We start from the raw sequence: 13,685 nt of genomic DNA, 5'->3' as shown, positions 1-13,685 counted from the left end.
TAGGCAAAGACTATGGGAGACCAACTCCCCAATAATGTGAATAATGTTTTTAATATGCTGTACTGCATGGCTCTTGTAAGGGACATTGCAAGTTCCCCCTTCCTAATTTTTGGCAGCTTTTGCTTGGAAGGCATAGGCAAAGACTATGGGAGACCCACTCCCCAATAATGGGAATAATGTTTTTAATATGCTGTACTGCATGGCTCTTGTAAGGGGAATTAAAATCGTTTTGTTAAGCTACTGTGACCTCCACGTCTCTTCCACGGGGCATTGATATTGTCTTTTTATTCCACTGTAACCTCCACCACTCTTCCAAGGGGCATTGATATTGTCTTTTTATTCCACTGCGACCTCCACCACTCTTCCAAGGGGCATTAAAACCATCTTGTTAAGCTACTGTGACCTCCACGTCTCTTCCATGGGGCATTGATATTGTCTTTTTATTCCACTGTAGCCTCCACAACTCTTCGAAGGGTCATTAAAACTGTCTTGTTAAACCACTCTGAACTCCACGTCTCTTCCAAGGGGCATTAAAACCATCTTGTTAAGCTACTGTGACCTCCACATCTCTTCCGAGGGGCATTAAAACTGTCTTGTTAAACCACTCTGAACTCCACGTCTCTTCTAAGGGGCATTAAAACCGTCTTGTTAAACCACTCTGAACTCCACAGCTCTTCCAAGGGGCATTGACATGTTGTTTTTAATTACCTCTAACCTCCACGACTCTTGCAACGGGCATTGCATTTCCTCCTAATTTTTGTCAGCTTTTGCTTTTCAATGCATAGGCGAACACTAAGGGAGACCCACTCCCCAATAATGGATAGAAGGTTTTTAATAAGCTGTAATCTACGTCTGTTTCAAGGGGAATTGCAGTGCCTAATAATTTTTGGAAAGCCTTCCATTCCCTGCTTAGGCCAACAGTGTACAGGAGACCCAGTTGCTATAAATGGAAAAAACGGTTTAGTTAAGGCCCGCTGACCTCCATGTCACTTCCAAGGGGCATTGGAGTGCCTCGAAATTTTTGGTAGGCATTGCATTCACTGTATGCCTTATATCTGTGTAGCTGAACCCCTCCTTTTGGTACAGAAACATATCCTACAAGACATGTGTGGTTGGCTGGCCTGATATTGATGTGAATGGTCCCTGTTCCTCCTGCTCTTTCTCCTTTGCCACCACCTCATCCATTATTCATCACCTGAAGCTTTGTTTTAACGGGAGTCATAGAACTGGGATAGTAGCAGGAAAACATCCAGCAATCCTCGAAGATGTAGAATATGTGCCAAAATGCTGACCACCTCAAGCCTAGCTGCTACTACATACATGCACTTGCATTCCAAGGAACAGAAAGCTAAGGAGGTGGATGGCCTCATGATCATGAATAATTTACTCGTTGTGTAGGAGGCCGACCACTGCTGCTGTCTACCTTCTGAACTTTGTGTTGAAGCCTGATTGACCAAGGACCCGCAATCCTCTATGTCTGGAGGACGTGTTGCATCCCAGTGTCCAACTGTGTCCCGGCTTCCACAATATTAACCCAGTGTGAAGGCGTCAGTGAGATGGACCATTCCTGGCCACATTCACTTGTCCACGTGTTTGTGGTTAGGCTGTCCTTCCCACTAAATGCACTGGGGAGGGCACAAGTAATGTTTTGGTATGCGCGCTTGTGTATAAGGCGCACCGGGACAAATAGGGGCGGCTGGGGACCGTTTATGGACACCCAGCCACCCCCACGCGGCTGGGGACTGTGTGTGGGCACCCGGCCGCGGGGCGACTGGGGACTGAGTATGGACACCCGGCCGCCCCCTGGCGGCTGGGGACCAAGTGTGGACACCCAGCCGCCGGGCGGCTGGGGACTGAGTATGAATACCAGGCTACCGACGCAGCCATGACGTGGTGGCTAGATTCCACCTCCACATGCCTAAAAGGCCCAATTTCAAGTGCAAGCAAGCTAGCAGTATGGTATTGCAGCCTGGGGGTGGGTGGGTGGCAGGCTGCATACTTGCGCTTGTATTGCAAGTTATGGGGGAGGTACAATTGAACACTGCCCTGGGACAAGGACTTGCACGGGGATAGTTGCAAGTCTGCATCTTCTGATGCGGCAAGGATCACTTCTGATGGGCACACTTTTAGGCAGTGACCTGGGTGTCAGAGATGCTTCCAGGGGTCTTCCCCATGCTGTTCCAATGTCTTTTTAGCACTGTATGCATGTGTCACACATCACATGGCCAGATAAGGTTGTAAAATGTTAAAATGACATTTCCCGGTGAATGCATTTGTCACGGTTGAAAGCAATACAAACGTGCAAAAACGCATAAAAAATGCTACTTGAGAACATAGCCCAAGGTGTGGAGGAGTATTTTTGTTTTTGGTTATTTATTTTACCTTATACACAAGTCTTTACCCTGGAAAGGATGTTCCTTAACCCCTTTCCGACCTGGTCAGTAATAGTACGCACCAGGTCGGGAAGGCCGGTTCAGCGGGGGCTCCGGCGGTGAGCCCGCACTGAAGCGAGCACATGTCAGCTGATTATTGGAATCGCAATCCACCCGCGGCTGTTAACATGTTAAATCTCTGACAGTGGCATTTAACTCGCGCTTCCGGGAGTCCTAAGCCCGCCCATCAGTGACACCGTCACGTGATCGCGGGTCACCAATGGGTGGGCATGACAACTCAGGGTCTGCAGCAGACGCCTGTGGTTGTCATGTCTCAATTGCTATGAGCGCCACCTAGTGGTCAGCGCTCATAGCAAGTGAGCATTTCTCCTGCATACAAGCAATCTGCTCATCGCTTGTATGCAGTAGAAGCAATCAGACAACTGCTGCTTCTAGTCTCCTCTGGAGACTATAGAAGCAAGCAGAAAGTGTAAAAAAAAAGTTTTTAAAAAAAGTAAAAAATATATAAAAGTTTAAGTCACCCCCCTTTCGCCCCACTCAAAATAAAATATATATATATATAAAAAAAAAAACATATACACATATTTGGTATCGCCACGTTCAGAATCACCCGATCTATCAATATAAAAGAAGAATTAAAACAATCAGTAAACGGCGTAACGAGAAAAAAATTTTAAACGCCAGAATTAAGTTTTTTTGGTCGCTACAACTTTGCAATAAAATGCAATAACGGGCGATCAAAACATCGGATCTACCCCAAAATGGTATCAATAAAAACGTCAGCCCGGCACGCAAAAAATAAGCCCTCACCTGGCTCCAGATCCCGAAAAATGGAGAGGATAAGGGTCTCGGAAAATGGCGTCATTTTTTTTGTTTTTTTTAGCAAGCTTTGGATTTTTTTTTCACCACTTAAATAAAAAAGAACCTATACATGTTTGGTGTCTATGAACTCGTAACGACCTGGAAAATAATGATGGCAGGTCAGTTTTAGCAATCTGTGAACGTGGTAAAAAAAGGACCCAAAAAACAACTGTGGAATTGCATTTTTTTTGCAGTTTCACTGCACTTGGAATTTTTTTCCCATTTTCCAGCACACGATATGGTAAAACCGGTGATTGTGTTTAAAAGTACAACTCGTCCCGCAAAAAATAAGCCCTCACATGGCCATATTGAACAAAAATTAAAAAAGTTCTGGCTCTGGGAAGAAGGGGAGCAAAAAAAAGAAAACACAAAAACAGAAAGACCCATGGTCGTTAAGGGGTTAACATATTTCACAGGAAAGCACTTTCGTTTTTGAACGTTTTATTGTGAGCCTGTAAAAGTGGCTTAATACCTCTGACCACGTTGTTGACAGCAGTGACCTGGGGGTCAGAAATGCTTCCAGGGGCGATCCCCATGCTGTCCCCATGTCATTTGAGCACTGTCACTATCGTTTTGGGCACTTTTTAGGGTTTCTACAGACTGCCGGGGGAGCCGCCGCAAAAATGTTCTGGTCTCCCATAGACTAACATTGGGCTCGTTGCTCGGGTCGAGCACCCGAGTATTACAGTGAGCTCGGCCCGAGCTTCGAGCACCCGAGCATTTTAGTGCTCGCTCAACACTAATTATCACCTATTTTGTAGATATATCATAAATGTTATGTGATAAAACTCCTTTAAAATCAATGTTGTGTGTTCATTTCTATTTTCTATGGGTTGGATTTACATATTGTTCATAGTTACGGTATATAATGTTACAATAAGGAAGCACATGATTGTTATTACTTGCATTTTATTATCTACAATATGTCTTATTTCCAGGTTTTCTTGACCAGAAAGATGTTATCTCAGAGATCTTTGCTACTTTTAATGGTGTTTGGTCTAGCATCTTCCCTTCCTCAGCCATTCAAGTGGGCAAAACTTCAGGTACTTCCTAAAGTTCCAACCTCTAATCCTCTTCCAAAGCCTATTCAAGAGATACCGAATGTTCCACTAGAAACACTAAAGAAAAATGGACTGACAGGTTTGTGTGTTTTTAATTCTTTTTTGCTATGTTTTTCCCATAGCGGATATACACTGCTCAAAAAAATAAAGGGAATACTTAAACAACAGAATATAACTCCAAGTAAATCAAACTTCTGTGAAATCAAACTGTCCACTTAGGAAACAACACTGATTGACAATCAATTTCACATGCTGTTGTGCAAATGGAATAGACAATAGATGGAAATTATTGGCAATTATCAAGACACACTCAGTAAGGGAGTGGTTCTGCAGGTGGGGACCACAGACCACATCTCAGTAACAATGCTTTCTGGCTGATGTTTGGGTCACTTTTGAATGTTGGTTGTGCTTTCACACTCGTGGTAGCATGAGACGGACTTTACAACCCACAGAAGTTGCTCAGGTAGTGCAGCTCATCCAGGATGGCACATCAATGCGAGCTGTGGCAAGAAGGTTTGCTGTGTCTGTCAGCGTAGTGTTCAGAGGCTGGAGGCGCTACCAGGAGACAGGCCAGTACACCAGGAGACATGGAGGGGGACATAGGAGGGCAACATCCCAGCAGCAGGACCGCTACCTCCGCCTTTGTGCAAGGAGGAACAGGAGGAACACTCCCAGAGCCCTGCAAAATGACCTCCAGTAGGCCACAAATGTGCATGTGTCTGCACAAACGGTTTGAAACCGACTCCATAAGGGTGGTATGAGAGCCCGACGTCCACAGATGGCGGTTGTGCTCACAGCCCAACACCGTGCAGGACGTTTGGCATTTGCCACAGAACACCAGGATTGGCAAAGTCGCTGCTGGCGCCCTGTGCTCTTCACAGATGAAAGTAGGTTCACACTGAGCACATGTGACAGACATGACAGAGTCTGGAGACGCCGTGGAGAGCGATCTGCTGCCTGCAACATCCTTCAGCAGTGGGTCAGTAATGGCGTGGGGTTGCATTTCATTGGAGGGCCGCACAGCCCTCCATGTGCTCGCCAGAGGTAGCCAGACTGCCATTAGGTACCGAGATAAGATCCTCAGACCCCTTGTGAGAACATATGCTGGTGCGGTTGGCCCTGGGTTCCTCCTAATGCAGGACAATGCCAGACCTCATGTGGCTGGAGTGTGTCAGCAGTTCCTTCAAGATGAAGGCATTGAAGCTATGGACTGCCACCCCCGTTCCCCAGATCTGAATCCGATTGAGCACATCTGGGACATCATGTCTCGCTCCATCCACCAACGTCAAGTTGCACCACAGACTGTCCACGAGTTGGCGGATGCTTTAGTCCACGTCTGGGAGTAGATCCCACAGGAGACCATCCGCAACCTAATCAGGAGCATGCCCAGGCATTATAGGGAGGTCATACAGGCACGTGGAGGCCACACACAATAATGTGCCTCATTTTGACTTGTTTTAAGGACATTACATCAAAGTTGGATCAGCCTGTAGTGTGTTTTTCCACTTTCATTTTGGGGGTGACTCCAAATCCAGGTCTCCATTGTTTAATAAATTTGATTTCCATTAATGAATTTTGTGTGATTTTGTTGTTAGTATATTCAGCTTTGTACAGAACAAAGTATTCAATGAGAATATTTCATTCATTCAGATATAGGATGTGTTGTTTGAGTGTTCCCTTTATTTTTTTGAGCAGTGTATGACTATGATGAGTTGAGATGAATAAAAAAGTTGTTTTTTTATTAGATTTCTATAGTTGAAAATATGGCAAACTAATCAAAAAAATGTAAAATAAGTTCTGTATTTAAGTAAATATTTCAGATCTATTATAGATCATTCAGTTGAAATCTGTCACTTTTGTTTATCTGCATGAGCAGGTTATTAAATGACTGCAGATCAGCAATGATTAACTGATCGGCGGTGTTTTAGTGCAGCGGGGTGGTTCGTGTAAACGGACCCTTACAGTGTCATGAGTCTGAGCATTATGGTGTTGAAGAACTGTGCCATTATGCTGAGGGTAAGGATAAAAAGAGTGCGTATAAGGTAGTGGGCATATTGTCTCTTCAGAGAGGAAGAGAACTAGAACTCTAGTGCCACCTATAGGAAGTAGCAATCCTAAATGTCAATATCGACCATTTAACGAGCCTTGTCACATAACTTAGGATAAAAGCCAGAATGAGAAACTCCTGGGTCAGCGTACACTGGGGGGATTCACAAGTCTGCAGTCACACAGAGTGACTGCAGACTTATTGGTTTGGACTGGACAACCCCTTTAAGAGATACTAGAAATCAGTTTATAGCAAGAAGTTTGATGTCGTGTGGCCAATAAAGTTAGATAGATTGTGTTAGGAGGGCGGTTGCAGACAACTTTATTTTAATGGAACGCAACCGACCCCGGGGTCCGCAATGCAGCCTAATGGACAACCAAACTGATAACCCGTCCGTGTTAACATCACACCGGACCGGGTATAGCGGTTCGCTCTACCTCCGTTAATTGCACGGGAGAAGAGCGACCGGCGACGCACCTAACAACTATCTTAACCCTTTGTGATAATGCACATGGAAGGGTAAGACGGTTCGCACAATCTCCAAGAACCGCAGGGAGACGTGCGACCGTGGGAGAAGCAGTAGCCCTGTCTTTGATACAGGCGCTACGCTATGGGGAATGGCGCTAAAGCGGTTCACACAATCTCCAAGAGCCGCAGGGAGACGTGTGACCGGAGAAGAAGCAGTAGCCCTGTCTTCGGTACAGGCGCTATGCTATAGCAGTCGGCGCTAGTATGTGGGTGTGATACCCGCCGGGTATTCGTGCACTCAATCGGCGTGCAACCGGACTGAGCAGACCCACTCTATATGGCTCAAGCTACCTGCCTGCATAAAGCTATTGTTCTTCGAGGAGCCCAAGAGTTCAAGCATGCACACCACAACCAACCAGCTCAAATGATCTGAGCGCGCCGCCATGTTTGTAGGCGGGCCTTTTAAAGATTAAGCCCTGCCCCACTGTCGCACCATTGGTGACGACACCCGTGACCAATCAGGCGGTGCCAGGTCACCGGATCAGCTGGTTCCTGAACCACCAATCATGGTCCGCCATGTCACGGACATGCTCACTGCGGTGCATCTCGGACTTAGGCTGCCGGAGCCCCGACTCCCTCCGCAACCTATACTTCATAGTGCTAGGCACAAACACCCGAGATACAACCAGAGTATCTCGTGCACTAGCTAGGCGTTGGGACCGAAGGAAATGCTGTGCAACATCAGCCCCAGCTGGACCTGAATGGGAGACCACAGAATCCTCAGATGGCTCTGAACCCATTTCAGATCCAGCAAACACCCGACACCTAACATTATACCCCCCCTTTAACCTCCTCCTCCACTTGACGCTCTACTCGGGCCAAAATTTTAAAAGGACCAGTAGAGCGGGGGGCAAAGTTGGCAGATTCCCTTCGTACTTTATTTTTGCGAGCCGTGAGCCACACTCTGTCGCCCGGATAGAACACGGGAGCGGTACGACAAGAAGTGTCAACCGACTCACTATCTGTGGAGTCCGCCACGAATAATGAGTGGCAACGTCCAGCCGGACTTTGACAGAAAGATCTATCTCTCGCACAGATGGCACACGCTAGAATATGTTCGTTAACGTCCTGGCGCCACCGGGGCCACCAATACGACCGCTGAAGGAACTTAGTGGTACGTTTGACCCCAAAATGACCTCCGATCTTAGGGGCATGAGCCCAGGAGAGCACCTCCTTTTGTAGATTAGGAGGAACGAACATCCTCCCAGGGGGAAGAGTAAGACTGGGCTCGTCATCGTCCCTAGCCATATTCATGGACGGGGACAAAAGGTCTATCCGGGGATTCTTTTCGACATAAACTGACGAGACCTGAGTCTCGGGGACAGACAAAGAATCTGTGCCAGGGGTCAAATTAGTAGAAGGCTCAGAGGCTACCCTCCGAGAGACTGGTACCATACATTGGAACACACAATTCTTTCCCCAGGAAGAAATCCTCCCCGTACTCCAATCAATGTGTGGAGCATGAGTATGTAGCCATGGAAGACACAATAGCACCTCATCTAATCCCCCGGGGATAATAAGGAAGGAGATAACCTCCCGGTGACCCTGAGGGAACGACATGGTGAGGGGAACTGACTGATGAGCAGAGATGAGCGGTGTTCGACTAGAACTGTTCACCAATCTCAAATTCGAGCTGTTTTGGGCGGTGTTCGAGCTGTTCGACGAACCCGAACGATTTGCAAAAAATTCGGCTGTTCGAGGTTATGTTCGATAACTGTTCGTGCACCAAAAGCGTGTCCTGCATGTCTGGCGCTATTTAGAGCACCAATCATGCAGGGATTGTCTGCCACTCACTGTAATGCCACAGCCATGGTGGTTGTGGCATTAGAGTGATTGCCCAAATCGATGGGAACTGTGCTCACAGTGAAACATGAAAAGCCGGCAATTCAGCAGCGGCGTACACCGGTACCCGACAAATTAGAACCGAAAGAATAGAGCTTCACACATAGATTAGATAGATAGAAACATGTCAGTCACATATATAAGAAGTACAGTGACAGTGTTGCTTACTGTACTTGTCATTTAGTGTAAAGGATTTATTAAAAAAATAAATTAGTGTTTTCATGCACCGTCTCTTTAAAAAAGCCGGCCGGCAATTCAGCAGCGGTACCCGACAATTTAGAATGGAAGGAATAGAGAATCACACATAGATTAGATAGATAGAAACATGTCAGTCACATATATAAGAAGTACAGTGACAGTGTTGATTACTGTACTTGCCATTTAGTGTAAAGGATTTATTTAAAAAAATATTAGTGTTTTCATGCACCGTCTCTTTAAAAAAGCCGGCCGGCAATTCAGCAGCGGTACCCGACAATTTAGAATGGAAGGAATAGAGCATCACACATAGATTAGATAGATAGAAACATGTCAGTCACATATATATGAAGTACAGTGACAGTGTTGATTACTGTACTTGTCATTTAGTGTTAAAATAAAGGATTTATTTAAAAAAAAATTGGCGTGGGGTTCCCCGTAATTTTAGGCTCTAGCGGAGGTTAAGCAGACAGCTGGGGCAGATGTTTGAAGCCTGGGAAGGGATAATACCCACGGAGCTTCCCAGGCTACTAATATCAGCCCCCAGCTGAATGCCTAGCCTTTACTAGCTATTAAAATGGGGGACCCCCCAAAAAATTGACGTGGGGTCCCCCCTATTTTAATAGCTAGCAAAGGCCAGGCAGACAGCTGGGGGCTGATATTAATAGCCCACGAAGGGTGCCATGAATATTGGCCCCCTCCCAGGCTAGAAACACCAGCCGTCAGCCGCCCCAGAAATGGCACATCCATAGGATGCGCCAATTCTGGCACTTAGCCTCGCTCTTCCCACTGCCCTGTAGTGGTGGCAGTGGGGTAATAGGGCTGGGGTTGATGTCAGCTTATAATGCCAGCTGACATCAAGCCCAGGTTAGTAATGGAGAGGCGTCTATAAGACACCCCCATTACTAACCCCATAGTCAAAGTTAAAAAAAAACACAAACACCCAGAATAAAGTCCTTTAATTGAAATAAAGACACAATTCTTTATTGTTCTAAATTAAACCATACTTACCATCACGCCCATTCCAGCTGAAGCCAACGATCCCCTGCAATAAAAGAAAAATAATAAAGCAACATAATCCTTACCTTTCCATGGTTCCCACGACAGATTCAGCTCTGCTACATCGAGATGACAGGCTGGACCGCAGCAGAAAGCTGCCATCCAGCCTGTCATCCCGCAGACACTGAGAAGCGCAGGCTTGCTTGCGCTCCTCAGCGTCTCTCTGTGACGGCGTCCAGATGAGCCGAGTTCATGTCCAATGAACTCAGCTCACCTCATGCACGTCACTGACAGCGTGGGAAAATTCTCACGCTGAAGCGCTGAGTGCAGGAGAACTCTCCCACGCTGTCAGTGACGTGCATGAGGTGAGCACATGTCCAATGCACTCAGCTCACCTCATGCACGTCACTGACAGCGTGGGAAAATTCTCCTGCACTCAGCGCTTCAGCGTGAGAATTCTCCCACGCTGAAGCGCTGAGTGCAGGAGAATTTTCCCACGCTGTCAGTGACGTGCATGAGGTGAGCCGAGTTCTTTGGACATTAACTCGGCTCATCTGGATGCCCTCACAGAGAGACACTGTGGAGCGCAAGCAAGCCTGCGCTTCTCAGTGTCTGCGGGATGACAGGCTGGATGGCAGTGTTCTGCTGTGGTCCAGCCTGTCATCTCAATGTAGCAGAGCTGAAGCTGTCGTGGGAACCATGGAAAGGTAAGGATGATGTTGCTTTATTATTTTTCTTTTATTTCAGGAGATCGTTGGCTTCAGCTGGAATGTGCGTGACGGTAAGTATGGTTTAATTTAGAACAATAAAGAATTGTGTGTTTATTTCAATTAAAGGACTTTTTTCTGGGTGTTGTGTTTTTTTTAAATACTTTACTAGAAATTCATGGTGGTCATGTCTAATACTGGCGAGACCCCATGAATTTCGGGCTTAGGGCCAGCTGATAATGCCAAGCTGGCCCTAACCCCTTTATTACCCAGTGAGCCACCGCACCAGGGCCCTGGATGAGTTGGGTACAGCGCCAGAAGATGGCGCTTCAATGAACGCGCCATTTTCCGGGGTGGCTGCGGACTGCAATTTGCAGTGGGGGTGGCCCAGAAAGCTTGGGCCTCCCTGAGCTGCGGATTACAGCCCCCAGCTGCCTAGTTGTACCTGGCTGGACACAAAAACAGGGCGAAGCCCCGCGTCAATTTTCTTTAAATTATTTCATGAAATAATTAAGAAAAAAAGGGCTTTCCTACATTGTTGTGTCCGGCCATGTACAAATAGGCAGCTGTTGGTTGGGGGCAGCCCGTTCCTGCCTGCTGTACCTGGCTGGACACAAATATAGTGCGGAGCCCCACGTCAATTTTTTTTTAATTATTTCATGAAATAATTTAAAAAAAAAGGGCTTCCCTATATTGTTGTGTCCGGTCAGGTACAAATAGGCAGCTGGTGGTTGGGGGCAGCCCGTTCCTGCCTGCTGTACCTGACTAGACACAAATATAGTGCGAAGCCCCACGTAAATTTTTTTTTTATTATTTCATGAATTTCCTGAAATAATTTAAAAAAATTGAAGTGGGGCTTCGCACTATATTTGTGTCCAGCCAGGTACAGCAGGCAGGAACGGGCTGCCCCCAACCACCAGCTGCCTATTTGTACCTGGCCGGACACAACAATATAGGGAAGGCCTTTTTTTCTTAATTATTTCATGAATTTCATGAAATAATTAAAAAAAAAATATGTGGGGCTTCGCCCTATTTTTGTGCCCAGCCAGGTACAACTAGGCAGCTGGGGGCTGGAATCTGCAGCGCAGGGAGGCCCAAGCTTTCTGGCCCCCCCCCCGCTGCAAATTGCAGTCCGCAGCCACCCCGGAAAATGGCGCGTTCATAGAAGCGCCATCTTCTGGCGCTGTACCCAACTCATCCAGGGCCCTGGTGCGGTGGCTCACTGGGTAATAAAGGGGTTAGGGCCAGCTTGGTATTATCAGCTGGCCAAAGCCCAAAATTCATGGGGTCACGCCAGTATTAGACATGACCGCCATGAATTTCTAGTAAAGTATTTAAAAAAAAACACAACACCCAGAATAAAGTCCTTTAATTGAAATAAACACACAATTCTTTATTGTTCTAAATTAAACCATACTTACCATCACGCCCATTCCAGCTGAAGCCAACGATCTCCTGCAATAAAAGAAAAATAATAAAGCAACATCATCCTTACCTTTCCATGGTTCCCATGACAGCTTCAGCTCTGCTACATCGAGATCACTGGCTGGACCGCAGCAGAACGCTGCCATCCAGCCTGTCATCCCGCAGACACTGAGAAGAGCAGGCATGCTTGCGCTCCTCAGTGTCTCTCTGTGACGGCATCCAGATGAGCCGAGGTCATGTCCAATGAACTCGGCTCACCTCATGCACGTCACTGACAGCGTGGGAAAATTCTCACGCTGAAGCGCTGAGTGCAGGAGAATTCTCCCACGCTGTCAGTGACGTGCATGAGGTGAGCTCATGTCCAATGAACTCAGCTCACCTCATGCACGTCACTGACAGCGTGGGAAAATTCTCCTGCACTCAGCGCTTCAGCGTGAGAATTCTCCCACGCTGTCAGTGACGTGCATGAGGTGAGCTGAGATCATTGGACATGAACTCACCTCATGCACGTCACTGACAGCGTGGGAAAATTCTCACGCTGAAGCGCTGAGTGCAGGAGAATTTTCCCACGCTGTCAGTGACGTGCATGAGGTGAGCTGAGTTCATTGGACATGAGCTCACCTCATGCACGTCACTGACAGCGTGGGAAAATTCTCACGCTGAAGCGCTGAGTGCATGAGAATTTTCCCACGCTGTCAGTGACGTGCATGAGGTGAGCCGAGTTCATTGGACATGACCTCGGCTCATCTGGATGCCGTCACAGCGAGACACTGAGGAGCGCAAGCAAGCCTGCTCTTCTCAGTGTCTGCGGGTTGACAGGCTGGATGGCAGCGTTCTGCTGCGGTCCAGCCTGTCATCTCGATGTAGCAGAGCTGGAGCTGTACTCGGAACCATCGAAAGGTAAGGATGATGTTGGTTTATTATTTTATTTTTATTGCAGGAGATCGTTGGCTTCAGCTGGAATGGGCTTGACGGTAAGTATGGTTTAATTTAGAACAATAAAGAATTGTGTGTTTATTTCAATTAAAGGACTTTATTCTGGGTGTTGTGTTTTTTTTAACTTTCACTATGAGGTTAGTAATGGGGGTGTCTTATAGATGCCTCTCCATTACTAACCTGGACTTGATGTCAGCTGGCATTATAAGCTGACATCAACCCCAGCCCTATTACCCCACTGCCACCGCTACAGGGCAGTGGGAAGAGCGAGGCTAAGTGCCAGAATTGGCGCATCCTATGGATGCGCCATTTCTGGGGCGGCTGACGGCTGGTGTTTCTAGCCTGGGAGGGGGCCAATATTCATGGCACCCTTCCTGAGCTATTAATATCAGCCCCCAGCTGTCTGCCTAGCCTTTGCTAGCTATTAAAATAGGGGGGACCGCACGTCATTTTTTTGGGGGGTCCCCCATTTTAATAGCTAGTAAAGGCTAGGTATTCAGCTGGGGGCTGATATGGGTAGCTCCGTGGGTATTACCCCCTTCGCAGGCTTCAAACATCTGCCCCAGCGGTCTGCTTAACCTCCGCTGGAGACTAAAATTACGGGGAGCCCCACGCTAATTTTTTTTTTAATAAATCCTTTATTTTAACACTAAATGACAAGTACAGTAACCAACACTATCACTGTACTTAT

General features: G+C 47.0%; 1 protein-coding gene across 1 annotated transcript in view; it reads left to right on the top strand.

Annotated features, from left to right (window-relative positions):
* The window catches only part of LOC141271359 (uncharacterized), a 72,468-nt gene that overhangs the window by 21,132 nt on the left and 37,651 nt on the right, over positions 1-13,685 (top strand). The window contains exon 2 of the mRNA XM_073681463.1: positions 4,193-4,394. Within this exon, the coding sequence (XP_073537564.1) occupies positions 4,193-4,394 (202 nt within the window). The remainder of the gene's footprint in view (positions 1-4,192; positions 4,395-13,685) is intronic.

The sequence above is a fragment of the Phyllobates terribilis genome, unplaced genomic scaffold (assembly GCF_046119375.1).
Source record: "Phyllobates terribilis strain yellow unplaced genomic scaffold, ASM4611937v1 Scaffold_5__5_contigs__length_657084704, whole genome shotgun sequence".
NCBI classification, from domain to species: domain Eukaryota; kingdom Metazoa; phylum Chordata; class Amphibia; order Anura; family Dendrobatidae; genus Phyllobates; species Phyllobates terribilis.
Note: the sequence above shows the minus strand (reverse complement) of the source record. Positions and strands in the feature narration are given on the sequence as shown.